Source organism: Myxine glutinosa, chromosome 7, assembly GCF_964187855.1.
Source record: "Myxine glutinosa chromosome 7, kmMyxGlut1.1, whole genome shotgun sequence".
NCBI classification, from domain to species: Eukaryota; Metazoa; Chordata; class Myxini; order Myxiniformes; family Myxinidae; genus Myxine; species Myxine glutinosa.
This window is the reverse complement of record NC_136267.1, coordinates 121,673,907-121,691,186: the sequence shown is the minus strand read 5'-3', so window position 1 is coordinate 121,691,186 and position 17,280 is coordinate 121,673,907. Positions and strand designations below refer to the sequence as shown.

Here is a 17,280-nt window from a genome sequence, read left to right as displayed (position 1 = left end):
ATGATTTGCAATTTTGTTTCACTGCCAGACAAAAAGATTATCTCACTCCTCTCTGCGCATGTGTGAACAGGACATAATCAGAGCCAAAGTACTGCTAAACTACTCATTCGTTTTCCGATTCATGTTCCGATTCGTGTTCAAAATATAACATTCAATTGAATTGAAATAAAGTAGTTCCAAGATCACAAATTGATGTTTGTAGACAGACAAAGTCAAGCAATTGCTCAACCCCACTTTTCACTTCACCTGTGCAGGGTAATCCTAAATAAAAAGATAACAACCAGGAAAAAATGATACAATGGACCAACAATATACAAAAATAAAAAATAAAAATCACTCTTCATACCTTCCATTCCTCCACTTTGCTGTTTACCATTTTCATAACAGGGTCATTATTTTCATCACGTGCATGTACCAAGGCATTGATCTGCTGAACCTAGAAGAGCACACCCGGTAGGTCTCAACAAGTCAAGCAAAGAAAGACATCAGGTAAGGTTGAATCAAAGCAGGCAGGCCAGGAAAGGTGAGGGTTTGGGTTTGGGAAGTTCAGCTCAAATCAGTACAAAGTAAATGCTATTTAGGATTCCTATGGGCTCCAAACTAATGTTGAACTCTGTAGAGTTCAAAGTGGGTTGACAGCAAATCTGTTGGTCCACAGGATTATCGAAATGTTCTTCCGAATTAATATGAAGGAGCGAATTACAGATTTAATAAAAACCAAAAATGAACCCTTGCATGCAAAAGCAATTTCAATTAAAATGCAGAATATTTCATGGAATGTGATTAAAATACAAAGGAAGTACTCGGTTAGAAACCTGTAGCTGCAGCTCTTCCTTGTCCTTGCGCAGCTCATCTGCGATCAGATCACTCTGCTCCACCACAGCCTTCATCTTGGCATACTCATCACTGGCACGTTCCATTTCATGCGTTGCTTGCTCCAGCTTTTGGCGAAGCTCCGTTCCCTGTTTCTCGAGTCGCTCATTTGTCTCTGTCAAGACCTACGAGAGGAAACGACGACTCGGTGATTGCACTACTATACATATTCAAAAATTAAAGTTGCGCTATACCTTACAATCACACGGTGAAAGTATGATCGAGGCAATTAAAACCACACTTGCCTGCATCTCATCCAGGTATTGCATCACGTCTCGGTTGAGACGAGAAACCTGCGACTTGTACACGGAGTCATCATTGTGGCGCCATTTCTGCCGCTCATGCTGGCTATCCATCTGCTGCTGGTAGCCGAGAATGTCCTGTCGAAGGTTTTCATTCTGAAAGTGCAAACATTCAAAAAAAAGGTTTAACAATCGGGATGACGGGGTGGGGTACCACAGCAGGACTAGCGCTATATGATCTCCTTTTTGTACACAACCTACATCACCCCATGAGAGGTTAACAAACTCAGACATGAGAATGGTTCAGTCATCACCTTCTTGGCTGCCTTATAACTTTCATGCTATGCATTTTCTGCCCCCGTACCCTTCTCCTTCTGCCACTCCTTGAACTTCTTCCTCTTCTCGTCAATTCCCTTTCCAACTTCATCATCCCACCACTATGTTTCCGAGTGCCTCGGTGGTCCTTTAGTCCATCCACATACCTCTCCAACGGCTCTCAACAGACTATCTATCATTGACATCCAACCACTTTCAAGCCTAACCACATCATCCTCTACCATACTCAGCCTCTCTTTTAATGCCTCCCTCACTGTCACCTCTTTCAACCTCCACACCTTCATTCTCGGTTGGTACTTCACCCGCCGAGCTCTCCTCGCACCTTTCACCCTTATGTCGCAGACAACCAAGTGGTGCTGTGAAACAGCCTCCTCCCCCGGGATCACCTTTGTGTCCCGGAGGTGCCCCCTATCTCGCCTACGCACCATCAGGTAGTCAACGGTTGTTGTCGACCCACCTGACGTGTATGTAACAAGCTTATTATCCTCTTTTATCTATAATTTTATCTATAATTTTATCTATTATCAATCAACTTTTCCTCCATCTCCAATGTCATTTCTCCACTATAATCAATGAAAATTCTGCAATATGATCACATTACTTCAGTATTATTGAAGAGAGGGAATAGAAGGCCAGAGAGCAACCTTTGTCAAACTTTATTTCCTACCCAACAAATGTGGATGCCTTCTTGGCAGACAAGCCTTTTCATAAGAAGAAACACTATTATGTCATGTAACATCACAATGGTCCACCATGAGTGGAGCATTTCAGTTTGCAAAAGCTTCGTAAAAACCCGAGTCACATCAACAAATTAAGGTAGATCGAAAAAAAAAACACCGGTATAAAATTAGATCTTGTTGTATTACCATTTTTACAAGCAATGAGGCCATCCTTATGTTAATTCCTCCACTTTTATGTTACCGGTGCTATGCGATACACATTTACGAAGAGAAATTCAGGTTGCTCCTCCAACCCTGAATTCCTGCGATTATTTTTTTAACCCCTAAAAACTTCCTGTGCCATATATACAATATGTCATATTGTACTGTGCCATATGCCACAAGTACAAGCACCAGTTTTCAACTCATTCCGTCTGGCAGTTCATCTCTAGTCATTGCTCCCACATCTGGGAGATTAAATGTTTTTACCCCCAAACAATTCTAGTGCAAACACCGAGTACAATCACCAGTGTCCACCTCATTTCATCCAGAGGCTCAGAGAAGTCAAACAAACACACAAACAGATATATTAATTTTGACAATTCCCCTACTCCAATAATGAATATGGTTTTCATGTAGAGAATTGAATGAATGAATGAATGAATGATCGTTTAAGGCCATTTTTCCCCGCTAGAGCGGGGGTTAGCCTTGCGGGCCCCATGACAATCATGGTTCCCTGTTTGAGGCAGTTTTTATGGCCGGATGCCCTTCCTGATGCCAACCCTTCGTCGCCTCTTACGATGCGCAGGGATAGGTGTACCTATTGTAAATCTGGGTCCACACCGGGATCATTCATCCCAGCAAGCTGGTACTCAATTTGCCGACCTCGGAAGGATGACAGGCTGAGTCAACCCCCCTGGTGTTAATTCAGCGATCGACCGGGATTCGAACTCAGGATCCTCGGATCCCAAGCCGGCACCCTAACCACCAAGCCAACACCAGGCTATTATTAGGGTATTTTTAGAATTAGGGTATTTTATTGGCCCGTCCACCCGTGCAGTGGGAAATGAGGATTTTCAATCATGTTCATGAATCATGGAATCATTTTCAATCTTGTTGGTTGTTATCTCCATAATTAGCATTTTGGAAGGTGGAACGGAGTCCTCCCAGGACTCAAACTATCCACCCCCATTTCGATAAAGGATGGTGATTCATGGGCTAAGTTGTGAAGTTGCGTTGTTCTCAGAATTTTGTTCCAAGGGAAAGTAACGGTTTATGACCGCTTGTTTGGAACTTGCAAAAATCGAAGACTTTTCAACTATGTATATTGGTTGATCGCGAGTGTTATTCTGTCTGTTTGGCTGTTTGCACATCAATCGCCTACAGGTCACAATTATAAACGGATCTTCAAGAAATTTCACCAGATGGTAGAGTTGGTCATAAGGAAGAAGCCTATTGATTCTGAGGTCAAAAGGTCAACATAAGCCAAAGGTCAACAACTTTGACAAATTTCTAAAATCCTCAATTTTCATCCGCTTGACTTGAAATTTGAAGAGGATTTCCAACTCAGGTCATATATCTCAACCACCAATTATATTTGAGGTAACCTTAGACCAAAAGGTCAACATAGGCCCAATTTCTAAAATTGTCAATTTTCATCCAATTGACTTGAAATTTGAAGAGAATTTGCACATTTGTCATTTAATTCAACTACCCATTATTTGAGGTCAACTACCCATTATTTGAAGTCAACTACCCATTATTTTTGAGGTCAACATAGGTCAAAAAGTCAATATAAGCCAAAGGTCAACAACTGCGATGAAACTTCTAAAATCATCAATTTTTATCCTATTGACTTGAAATTTGAAGAGGATTTGCATATTTGGTCTTTGAATTCAACCACCAATTATTTTAAGGTCAAATTTGTTTCAAAGATTTCACAAGTATTGTGCTCTGCACGACATGTTTCTTGTTTGTTTGTCTGTCTCAGCCATAACCTTTTTACCATGAGCCTTTATCATCACATTTCAACAAACCTTTATTACAAGAATATGGAAAACACTAAATAGTAATTTTTTCCCTTTTTAGCTGTTTTAGCTGTCAAATGAGTACAAATAGGACACGGACGGGCTTTGCATTTTGAGATGCTATGCAATACACATTTACATCGATAACTTGCATCCACCGCAACTCATTCTGAAACCTGAGTGCTGTGATTTTTTTTTGGCCCAGGCACCCACCTTCTCCCACACCCCTCGAGTACAACCACTAGTTTTCAACTCATTCCTCCCACCAGTTTATGAATGCATATGTCAAACAAACAGACCCACAAGCCACAAACAACAAACAAAACAAAAAAAAGGACACACCATTAATTATATATGCTGTTGTATCATTACGATAATCACTTCATCCACAAAATACAGAACACAAACAAACAGGCCAGGAGTCAGCCAGTACAAAATATCTATGTCTAGTGCTCACCTCTTTGCGAAGCTTGCTGTTGCTATTTTCTGCCTCCTCTGCACGATGAGTCAGCTGCAACATGACATTAGAACCATGATAGAGACGGCATATGGGGATAATAACAATCACCACACATCTCATTTCGTTTGTTGCCATTACTGTAACAAATAGAAGGCTAGCAATCCAACCCCATCTCATCAAGACAAGCATTTGTCATCAACGTGCTTCTTCCCCTCGTTTTACATCTATACTTTTAAAGATGTTATACACAGGAGAATCTTTGCTTCACCAAGAGTATATGGAAGACTGGACTAAGCATCACAAGGCAAGATCTGTAGATAATTCCAGCTCAAAGAGAGTTTAAATCATAGGTAAGCCAATAATAAAAACTTTACCGTTCTCAGAACACCTGTCATCTAGTTACCATGGGAGGTTTAAACAGATTTACGGTTGGGCCCCACTATTCATGGTTCTGCTATTCGTGGAGTTCGCATATTTGTGGAATTGCGTATTGGCGGTTGATAAAATGCGACATGTTTCTCTATTCGCGGCCATGTTCCGCGAATTCGCGGTTTTTCAAAGGCGCAAAAAAAATTTCACGAGCCACTAGCTTGACACATATAGAAAACCAATCTTTTCCCAGCCATGAAAAAAGCAGGTGGACGTAAGCAAAGAAATATCTTCTACGAGCCGCGAGTATGACCTGCTTGTGATATGCGTTTTCATGGCTTTTACGGCCGCAAATTTTAGCTGGATTATATAATCGAGAGCTTCACGGGATATCCCACCAGATGTGTAAACAATTCAACTCCGCAAATTATAGAATGCAAATGCATCATTAAATCGATTACAGTTTGCATTTTACGGTAAAGCATCATCAGAGATGTTACACAATGAAAACGCTTCGGTAGATGTTCCATCAGCTATGAAAACATGTCAACCCCGCAAATTATAAAATGCAAATGCTTCATTAAATCTATGAGTGAAATTAGCAGATAGGCCCAATACCCACAATGCTCGCAATCCTTCATATACAGACTGTCCTCTATCTCGATCATTGTTCTCGTCTCGTTGCTTTGACCTGTGTTTTTGACTTGCTCTGCTCATCATTCAATAATGGCTCCCAAGCGCAAGACCAGTGCTGGAGATGCGTAGACTACCAAGAGGCAGAAGTAAGTCATGAGCCTTAGCAAGAAAGTGGAGCTGCTCAACCGGCCTTCAAGAGGAGAGAGTTATGAGGAGAGGCCTCTGTGGGCATGCATTATGGTGTCAACAAATCCACCATTCGCTACATACAGAAGAACGAGAAGGCGATTCGTGACAATTTCAGCGAGCGCTGTATCGAGTACGAAGGTGGTCACCCATGTCCGGGATGTCCACATAGAAAGGTTGGAGAAGGCTCTCAGCATATGGATCGAGGACAACGTGCAGAAAAGTATGCCTTTGAGCGGACCTCTCACTCACGAAAAGGCCAAACAAATTTATGATCATCTGTCTGGTGCGGGTGGTGCAAGCACGAGTGATACGCCGAGCGATGATGGTACAAGCAGCGCAACTTCATTCACTGCAAAGCAGGGGATTGTTCCATCGTTTCAAGGAGCGCTACTGTCTCAAAAATGTGAAGCTCTCAGGGGAGCGTGACCACGAGACGGCAAAAGCATTCCCTGCTCAACTCGTGAGGCTGCTCGAAGAGAAGGGATACCTCCCAGAGTAGGTGTTCAAAGCAGACGAGACTGGCCTCGTCTGGAAAAGGATGTCCACTAGAACTTTCATCTTGAAGCGCGAGGAGACAGCATTGGGATTCACGGCTGCAAAGGACCGGGTATCTCTTCTCCTCTGTGCAAACGCAAAAGGGGACCTCATGCTGAAACCCATAATGTTGTACCGTTCCCTGAACCCGCCTGCTCTCAAGGGCAAGAACAAGCAAACTCTGCCCGTGTTTTGGAGGGCTAACAGGAAAGCCTGGGTGACGGCAGCAACTTTCCTTGACTGGTTCCATAATTGTTTCGTCCCTCAGGTGGAGAGGTACATGGTGGGAAAAAACTTTGCGTTCAAGGTTCTCTTGCTCCTGGACAACGCTCCTGGCCACCCACGAACCTGGACGTGGCTCACCCGATCGTCGAGGTGATCTTCCTGCCACCCAACACCACCTCCCTCATCCAGCCACTCGACCAAGGTGTGATTTCAACGTTTAAAACGTATTACACCTGTCGCACCTTTCGCCGCATTTTGGATGCAATGGAGTCCGACCCAGGGATCACCGTCTTGCAGTGCTGGAAGGATTTCAACATTGCCCACTGCATCGGTGCCATCAAGGAGTCGCTGGATGAGGTGAGCCTCCACCATCAATGCGTGCTGGCACAACCTGTGGCCACAAGCATTCAGAAATTTTACTGGCTTTCCTGATAACACTGAGGAGAGGCATGTGATTGTCAGGTTGGCACGGCAGTTGGGAGGGGAAGTATTTTATGGCATCTGGCCTGAGGAATTGGAGAATCTCATTGCCTCACATGGCAACAACCTCACCGAGGAGGAGTTGGAAGCCATTATAACTGTTTCCGAGGAGGAGAAGGCGGGCAGTGATGAGGAAGAGGTGCCGAGTTGCTGCATGGCATGCGGGAGTTTGTATACAAGTTGGAAGATGCTGACCCAGTCATGGAGAGGTACCTCAAGTTCAAGAGAGGCTTGGATGACTTGCTTCTCCCCTACGAAGAGCTGCATCGAAACAAGCGGCAATCTGCCAGGCAGCTCTCCATTACCCATTTCTTTCACCCTGCTCCATCCACCTCCACACCACCAGCACCCTCCTCTCCTGCCACGCTCTGTGTCCTCACCAGCATCCTCACCAACACCCTCAACTGCTGCCTCTCCTGCCTCTCCCTCAGTGCACAACATTGCAGGACTATCATTTAGGTCATCCTCAGAGTTTGAGGAATTCATGGGATTTTAATTCATCACCATCATCATCATCATTTGAAAGTTGCGTGTGTTTGTAAAATAAAAATTTTAAATGGTACATGATGGTGTTGTGTTTGTTATTTTTTACTTTCACGGTACGGTATGGTTAAGCACTTTAAATAAACTGCAAGTGCATTCCTTCAATAAATTGGAAATGGTACCTGGTGTTGTCGTATTTTTTTTTATTTGTAAGCATTTTTTGTGAAACTGTAATCATGTGCATTTGAGGTCGAAAACATTTTAAACTTAAAAAAAAATTTTTCTATGAATCAGGAAACGCCAGGAACCTATAACGCATCCCCCTTTTCCCCCATTGAAACAATGCCGCAGCATGCATTCACGGGATTTTCATCGACCTTCGCGGATTTTCATCGACCTTCGTGATTTTCATCGACCTTCGTGATTTTCATCGACCTTCGTGATTTTCATCGACCTTCGTGATTTTCATCGACCTTCGTGATTTTCATCGACCTTCGTGATTTTCATCGACCTTCGTGATTTTCATCGACCTTCGCGGAATTTTCATCGACCTTCGCGGAATTTTCATCGACCTTCGCGGAATTTTCATCGACCTTCGCGGAATTTTCATCGACCTTCATGGAATTTTCATCGACCTTCACGGAATTTTCATCGACCTTCACGGAATTTTCATCGACCTTCGCGGAATTTTCATCGACCTTCGCGGAATTTTCATCGACCTCGCGGAATTTTCATCGACCTTCACGGAATTTTCATCAACCTTCGCCAGTTTTTGTCGACATTCACGGGACTTTCATCGACCTTCGCAGATTATTTTAGACAATCTCAGGATTTGCATCACCATTCGCGGATTTTGCCTCACTGTTCGTGGTTTGGTCCTCTCTAATCGCGGATTTTCGCGACTCGGGAACCTATCCCCCCTTTTTCCATTGAAACAATGCCCTGCTATTTGCAGGTTTCACTATTCGTCGATTTTCCAGGAACGTATCCCCCGCGAATAGCAGGATCCGACTGCACTTCAAATTCATGACTAGACATGTAAGCAACGTTTGTTATAATGGGTGTAAACAAGTCTTAATGTTACTTGTATAAAAAATGTAAAGTAATGTGATGTGCAGGTACAAACAAATCATTCTACTGTTTATTTTTACGAGAACACCAACTCTCTACCAAATTGAGTATTATAGTATACTATGAACAGACAGGCAGGTTCTTTTTTTAATTTAATCTCGTTATTCTTTAAAAGATTGAGGCGCATTGAAGAAAAAGGTGAAGGAGGGTATGAAATGATAGTGGGGCAGCAAGGAACAAAAGTTCCTTTGACTCAGTAAATAAAATACAAGTTCCTTTTACAAAATAAAATTATCAATTTTAATCAATTTTGAAATGATGAATTTTAATTTATTATTAATTTTATTAAAATTAATTTAATTATCATTTTTAAGTTTGACACAATAAAAGTTCCTTTTACTTAGAGAGATGTCACAATTATTCGCTGTTCCAGGAGTTTTACATGTATGACAAAGGCATTAAGATATATCAGTGTACTTTTACATTAATTACTAGGATATTAGAAGACAATAAATAAATCAACATTGTTCATGGGATTTGAGATCCTGGTGAATGAGGAGAGGTATCAGATTGAAATGTCAAGCAGGCAAACCTTGGTTTGGCGAGCCTCTGCTACCAGTTTGATCAGACGGAATGATCATATGACAGTAGAGAAGCGTTAGCAATAGTTACCTGTTCCACAAACTCCTTCTGGTGCTCCAGCTGTTGCTCCAACTCATGCAATTCAGATTCTCTTCTCTCCAACCGCTGTTCCATTTCACACATTTCCTCTCGCATCATATTTACGTGCCTCCCACCAATGCTGGCGACGTGACTGTGCTCCTAATTGAATTAAGTTCAAAGTTTTACTCCGGTGAGTACAACTCCACAACTCAAAAATTAATTCCTCAGACAAATGCAAATTACTCGTGCGCACATACTTTATGCTTGATTAATCATAGCAATACCACCTTCTTCCCTTTCAGGTCATTATCATTCCGCTGTTACATCATCAGCATGGGGTGTCTCACACAAGCAGCATACAAACATTCCTTCCTGCTTCCAGCAAGGTGAATCAGTCTATTCCTGTTACCCTTCCAATTACAGAAAAACATTGAACCAAGACGAATGGAGGACTAACTGATGTCTGCTCGGAATAAACCTGTCATTTGCTTTGTGTTTTTTTCCCAAGTGAATCAACCTGATAATTTGTCCACAGGGAAATTTGTTTGCAAAGCTCACGATATAACTTGGACACAAATCATATGCATGAAAATGTCAGGGAACAGTGTACCTTAACATTAGGAGACAATGTAAAATGAAAAGTGTATGGGACTTGAATCTGGGATCCGAGCATTAAGAGCTCAGTGTTAAACTGGGAATGTGAAATAGGCAAAATTGGCTTATTACATGTTCAGGCCTTCCTACAAAGAAAGGCAAGGACTTTTCTGAGCAAAGGGATTTTGAACTTGAGAAATGTCGAGCAAGGATGAAATAGATTCACGGTTTTCAAGTTGCGTTACCAAAATGAAGTCGTTACTTATCTAAGAGAAGGTTCATGTTTCGTCAGCAAAATGGATGTTGGAGTTAAACAAACTGGCAAGAGAAACAAATGAATGAGAAAAATAAATACAGAAACTCACCAATTCCTTCTTCAACCTCTCAATATTTGCCTTTAACTTCTCCTCTGTCCAATACAGGTCCACAATCATGGCTTTAAGAAGGTATATACACAGTATTCAGAAAACTAAATGTCATCATCTGAAATCATCCAATCATATTCCTCCAATCACACCTTCAGTTCCTTTGTACGAGTACACATGAAACACCGCATAAGCATGCAGATAGAATGTGTGAGCTAGACTATGGTTTCCAGCCAAAGTTACCAGTATGGGCTTGCTCTTCTCCAGCTTTCTCCAACTCTTCAAGTGCCATCGCCGACTCTTGTACCTTCAGCTGCAGACATCAAGCATTTACAATAGCATGCGGTGTCGATGTTTTAACTGCATCAAAAACATGGGTAGCCAGACACGCCTCAAAAGACAGTACATCATCCCTCGTATGTGACAGTCTGTTATCCTGCATTCGGCGATGCACAGCACTTGACAATTAGTTGCATCTCAACAATATATATCGAGATGTTTAAAAAATAATAATACCTGCAGCAGAAACTGCGTAACAAAGAAGAGTTGCAAAATGTTCTTAGAATGTTCACCTTGCAGTTCCTGCTTTGTAATCTGCACACACATGCACGCGGTTAAACCTCACAGAAGACTTTTTAGAGAGATTCCAAGAAAAAGTATGGAATTATACTGATTGATAGTCAAATAATTATTTATTCTCGACTTCATTTGAACCAATATATAAAATAAAATCCATGCACAACGTTTAAAACAAGAGGATGCATAACCTGGCTTGGGCGGATACATAGGCATCCTTGGTCATCATGTGGTCACTTGGACTAGATTTATCAAGCAAATGCGAACAGTCGTCATAGCGGAAATTCAGATATCGAGCTATCAGGTAAATGGGGCACCTGGGGAATCACGTCCAGAAGCTGGAGCATGTCATTCTCATGCTGTTCCAGCGTTGCTGGATCAAGGCGCATAAGGAATTCCCAGTCCAACTTAGGAGACATGGCCTGTGGATTCACCTGAAACAAACATACTGTTATAGATCGCGGTTAGATGTTATAGACCGAGCGGTGGTTTAGAACCGCGACCTAACAAAACTCACCCGATTCACCCAGACTTTGGCCGTATCGCACCCCAGCTGCTCAATGAGGGAAAAGACGAAAACGACGCAATGCAAAGAGGAAAATGAAGACAAACAGGTTGGAAATACTACTAAATTTATTCCTACTATTTACACACAAGCAACAAAAAGCAATTCAGTTTATTTACAAGTACAAGACGCATGTGACACAGTGCAAATTTAGCTTATCTACAGACTTAACTTATTACCCAGGACAGAACAAACAAAGACGACTCACACGGGGAATGCCAGGGATGGCAGAAGGTGGATGGCTGGCGGGAGAGGAAAAGGTCCAAGGGGGGGTCTTGCAGCACAACCGGCGCGTTCAGCAGCCGCCGTTCCGTTTCGGCCCTGCTCCGAACCGCCGTTCAGGCCCCCTTTGGCGGTCGGGTGTCGCGGCTGCGGCGGCCTCCGTCCGCTGCGTTCCCAGGACTTGTCTCACTGGTCTGGTCCCTCAACCCTCAACTCTTTCTTGCTTCTCTCACTCCTCACCACCGACTTCTCTCTCTGGCAACCGACTGTGACCAACTCCTTGCAACTCTCTTTCTTCTTCTCTTCTCTTCTCATCTCATGCTCATCTCCAAGGCCTCTCTCATAAAGCAGTCCCTTACAGTCGCTTTTATCACCTCCAGCGAAATCAAGCCGCCGACTCCGAGGGCACACCTACCGGGTCACTCACCGCGGCCCTGGTTGGTCGCGCGACCCTCGGGCTCCGCCCCGGACGACGACGGGCGGGCGCGCCCCTCCCCTCCTCTGACGAGGTGGAGACACGCCTTTCTTCCCTGACTCGAGCCTCGTGGTCAATGGCGGTTATTGGAGGGGAGGTGATTGGGAATCGAGGCTCAGCAATGACGAGAGGGGATGTAATATGGCAATCGAGGGTCGGCAATCACGAAAGGGGGGATGTGAAGGAAATGGGGATTTTTGGGGATGGGAATGGAAGGGGATCTATTCTCTTTCACTGGTGCAATGGAGTATTTCAATTAATGGGAGACACAGCCTTATCTTAAAACACAGAATAAGATATAACTATCGAACATGAATATCCTATGATTGGCTGACGTGTATGCTTGTGGACTATGGGACGCCCTTTTGATCTTACACAGCTCCGGAGGCAGGAGGCACAGCACAACAACAATAATAATAATCATACAGCACACAATAAAAAAAAATATATGCAGTCCTCATATCCACAACACTGCACTCTCCTCCTCTTAGGCACGTCCCGGGCCTACAACTTTTAGCTTTAGCGTGACACGTAGGTGTAGTTCCCTCTATTTTTAACCTGACCCTGAGTGCGACAGTTTAAACATAAATAAATGTGTCCCGCTGCTCCATTGCACCCTGCCTAACAGACTTTCGCCCACAGTTAACCGAATTGCGGAATGGTCTTCAAACTATACACTGACGGTGGGGAGCATTATTTACAATGACTCTGCTTTTATTTACAAAACTAACCCAGGACCTGTAATTGTTCTTTCTGGGGGGAGGACAGTCTGCTCTGCATCAATGCACCATTAAAGCACCCAAAAACGCACCAATACACACCCAAGCACCAATCGGTGCAGTCCCCATTGTTCAATGAATAAAATAAAACCAACAAACCCAACCCTGCAGGTGTCTCTTGCTCTTCGGCTCCCTCTGCTGGTTATCATTATTTCTTCCAGTTGTTGTCATTTTCTTTGCTTTGCTTACTGGCGGCCTATTTTCAATAAAACTTGCACCCAATGTGTCCTTTTTATTTATTTATGGCCCACCAGGCCGACTATGTGTATGGTTCACCTGTGGGGCATTGGTGCCCTGTGGCCAAGGTCCGCCAGCAAGATTTCGGGCCCTCATGGCCGGTTCCAGCAGAGGGGCCATGCCCCAACCCATGGGGTCCATAAGTGGTGCTCGGCCACTGACATGTGGTCCATAATGTGGTGCATCGATGCAGACAGCTGGTTCTGGGAATTTCGGGCGCACAATGGCCGACCCACGCACGCTCCCCTCGGCGCCCAACGGCGCTCAGGTCCTCATGTGGGAGACAAAAAAAAGGGGGGACAAGACAGATGAGCGAGGGGTAAGGTCTCAAGGGTACACATCAAAAAGGCAATGCAAGGCGAAATGCGTACGGAGGGCGAAGTGAGAAAGCTCGTCCCTACCGTACGTCACCCCCCCTGTTACCTAGCCCACCCTTGCCCTTACCCCATATGTACAAAACCTACACATTACCAATTCGTCACTACTGTCACGTCTTCCCCATATTTCCCCTATATCAAATTCGTCTCCACAATCCCTCTACTTCAAAATTTGCCATCATCAATTCATCATCAATCCTCATAAGGAGGCAGAGATGGAACATCAAAGCACAATGTCACACCCACGTCATGATGCGTCTCACATTCCAAACATTTGCCCAATAAAAAATAATAAAACATGGCATGGTGTGGAGTTCCTGTCACCTCCGGTGAGTGGGTGCAGATGGTGCGAGGAGATCCTTCATCCTAACTATCCTCTAAATGACTTTAACACACTTTACACTACCCGGGGTCTTTCTTCGGCCAAACCATTGGCCCTCTTACTCTATGGGTTCTAACAACCAATCCCCATTGACCAAACTGTGGTGCTTCTCAATTTGGGGTCTCACTCCCCCGATTCATCTCCCGGTGCCCTCGCACAATTTCTGGGCCGCGACGTGTAGCTCTCCCAACATGTCTACCCACCTGCACACCTCCACCACTGTAGTTGCCACCCGAGCTTACCTAGCTCCTCACCCTAACCTATCTAACTGGGGGCAGCCCCTCTCCTGGCTCTGTCACCCCATGGTGCCCTCTGGCACTGGGCTACCCGGGTCCGTCCTCCGGATCCTCGGGCCCCATCCACAACAACTACTACCGGCTCCCAGAGCCCACCTGCGGCCTCACCTGGCCGACATCCTCACAGTGGTGGAGTGCTCAAACAACTACACACACTAACAGGCTACACGCCCAGCCATTTCCACAACACTAATGCACCCATCCACAGACCATTCTTTCACCCGCACCACAGATGCCAATATCCAACCACAATTTACCTGTACCCTCTACCTAACACTTACACTACCCGCCCCGGGTATCCGTGATGGGGGTCCACTCTTCCCCCATTCACACCTTCGCACCATGCACACCACTCCGTACCACTTACTCCAACTCTCTCCACACACCTGTACTTGCACACCTGTGCTCTCACACACCTCACCAACGGCCTTTCACGAACACCCGGATCCAAACCAATCCCCAAGCCGACTGAAGCTTTCCTCACATCATATACATTGCCACTCACCTCCGTACCTTGTCTCCGCACCTCCTTTGCCACCTGCAAACTTTTTATTTGGTTAGTGAGCATCACATCATGATTTGAACACAGACCTTGTACATATTCCATGACTTCCTCCTTTATCTCCCTCTTAGTTTCTGTCCGTCCCTTCTTAATTTCACTCACCTCTTCTCCCACTTCCTCTAATTTTTGTTTAACCTCTTTTATTTCTCGGTGCGTCCCCTCAAGTTCGTCCTCTAAGGCTACCGTGACCGTCTCTATGTGCATCCTCACCTGCCGGTCCTTTGTCTCCATTATCTCTGTCACCTCCTCCACCCTCATTGTCAGTTCCTCCCGTACCATCTGACATTGCCTCTGCGTCGCTATTAATTCGTTTTTAATTTCTTTTTGTGTCGCCTTTAACCCTCCTAGTACCGCAGTGTTCTTTTGAACCTGCTCCACTAACTTAGTTTGTCCCTCTGTCAGCTGCTCCACCTCCTCCGTCAGATCTTCTATTCCCCCTTGTAACTTAGCCGTATTATTCCTCACTTCTTTCTCTATACGCTTTTCGCCTCGCTTTACCTCCTCGCGTAGCCCCGAGACCTCCTCACTCACCCCTCGTCGTATTTCCTCCATCTGGTTCCCCATCTGTTCGATTTCCCGGGCGGATTGTTCCCCTATTTCCCGCAATTTGTCCTCCATCCTATTTTCTAACCCCATTAACCCATTTTTCACTCCCTCTATCTGATTCTCCTGGGCAGCCATTCTATTTTCTACCCCCTCTAACCCATGTCTCACCTCTTTTATCCCATTGTCTAACCCCTCAAAATTTTTGTCTACCTTCTCACCAGTACCCCTCGCTTCGTCCCTCATTACCCCCATCTTGCCCTCCAATCGCTCACCCTGAGCATCCATCCGGTTCCCCATTACCCCCAATTGGTTCCCCATTACCCCCAATTGCTCACTCTGAGCATCCATCAGGTTCCCCATTACCCCCAATTGCTCACTATTCTGGGCCATAAGGGCCTTCATTTGTATAAAAAAAAGGTTCAAATCCATTGGCATCTCCGGTTCGCCTACCGCGACCATGGGCGTGGCTAAATGTGGCGCCGCTGTAATCACGTGCGCTAGAGCGCCATTTTGTGCACCTGAAATTCCCGCAACCACATTGCCATTTTCCTCCTCCCTTTCTTCCCCGAAGTCCTGGGTTACTTCTAACCCCTCTATCTCTCCCACCGGCATCCCGTCGCCTTGGACAGCCATGGCGCGATTTCAAAATTCGAGTTTTGCTTTAAAAAAAAAAACAAATTTCGGTATTTTATAATTTTGAGCGCGTGAAGCGCGCTCCGGGTCGATCTCACTCCCCGACACCAATTGTTATAGTACTAACACAATTGGTGTCCAAAATTTGGGCTAAATAAATTTAGTCCCAGGTTCGAATCCAACTCCTGACAACCAATTGTTATAGATCGCGGTTAGATGTTATAGACCGAGCGGTGGTTTAGAACCGCGACCTAACAAAACTCACCCGATTCACCCAGACTTTGGCCGTATCGCACCCCAGCTGCTCAATGAGGGAAAAGACGAAAACGACGCAATGCAAAGAGGAAAATGAAGACAAACAGGTTGGAAATACTACTAAATTTATTCCTACTATTTACACACAAGCAACAAAAAGCAATTCAGTTTATTTACAAGTACAAGACGCATGTGACACAGTGCAAATTTAGCTTATCTACAGACTTAACTTATTACCCAGGACAGAACAAACAAAGACGACTCACACGGGGAATGCCAGGGATGGCAGAAGGTGGATGGCTGGCGGGAGAGGAAAAGGTCCAAGGGGGGGTCTTGCAGCACAACCGGCGCGTTCAGCAGCCGCCGTTCCGTTTCGGCCCTGCTCCGAACCGCCGTTCAGGCCCCCTTTGGCGGTCGGGTGTCGCGGCTGCGGCGGCCTCCGTCCGCTGCGTTCCCAGGACTTGTCTCACTGGTCTGGTCCCTCAACCCTCAACTCTTTCTTGCTTCTCTCACTCCTCACCACCGACTTCTCTCTCTGGCAACCGACTGTGACCAACTCCTTGCAACTCTCTTTCTTCTTCTCTTCTCTTCTCATCTCATGCTCATCTCCAAGGCCTCTCTCATAAAGCAGTCCCTTACAGTCGCTTTTATCACCTCCAGCGAAATCAAGCCGCCGACTCCGAGGGCACACCTACCGGGTCACTCACCGCGGCCCTGGTTGGTCGCGCGACCCTCGGGCTCCGCCCCGGACGACGACGGGCGGGCGCGCCCCTCCCCTCCTCTGACGAGGTGGAGACACGCCTTTCTTCCCTGACTCGAGCCTCGTGGTCAATGGCGGTTATTGGAGGGGAGGTGATTGGGAATCGAGGCTCAGCAATGACGAGAGGGGATGTAATATGGCAATCGAGGGTCGGCAATCACGAAAGGGGGGATGTGAAGGAAATGGGGATTTTTGGGGATGGGAATGGAAGGGGATCTATTCTCTTTCACTGGTGCAATGGAGTATTTCAATTAATGGGAGACACAGCCTTATCTTAAAACACAGAATAAGATATAACTATCGAACATGAATATCCTATGATTGGCTGACGTGTATGCTTGTGGACTATGGGACGCCCTTTTGATCTTACACAGCTCCGGAGGCAGGAGGCACAGCACAACAACAATAA

General features: G+C 45.2%; 1 protein-coding gene across 6 annotated transcripts in view; it reads right to left on the bottom strand.

The window, feature by feature from the left end:
• The window catches only part of CEP290 (centrosomal protein 290), a 164,983-nt gene that overhangs the window by 118,145 nt on the left and 29,558 nt on the right, over positions 1 to 17,280 (bottom strand). For all 6 annotated transcript variants that reach the window (XR_013624171.1, XM_078782227.1, XM_078782229.1 and 3 more), the window contains exons 2-10: positions 11,100 to 11,216; positions 10,723 to 10,800; positions 10,450 to 10,519; positions 10,207 to 10,250; positions 9,257 to 9,406; positions 4,595 to 4,648; positions 1,119 to 1,271; positions 816 to 998; positions 347 to 436 (exon numbers count right to left, since the gene is read on the bottom strand). Coding sequence is in view for 5 of the 6 variants with exons in the window: in XM_078782227.1 (XP_078638353.1) it covers positions 347 to 436; positions 816 to 998; positions 1,119 to 1,271; positions 4,595 to 4,648; positions 9,257 to 9,406; positions 10,207 to 10,250; positions 10,450 to 10,519; positions 10,723 to 10,800; positions 11,100 to 11,201 (924 nt within the window). In the remaining variant the exon portion in view is untranslated. The remainder of the gene's footprint in view (positions 1 to 346; positions 437 to 815; positions 999 to 1,118; positions 1,272 to 4,594; positions 4,649 to 9,256; positions 9,407 to 10,206; positions 10,251 to 10,449; positions 10,520 to 10,722; positions 10,801 to 11,099; positions 11,217 to 17,280) is intronic.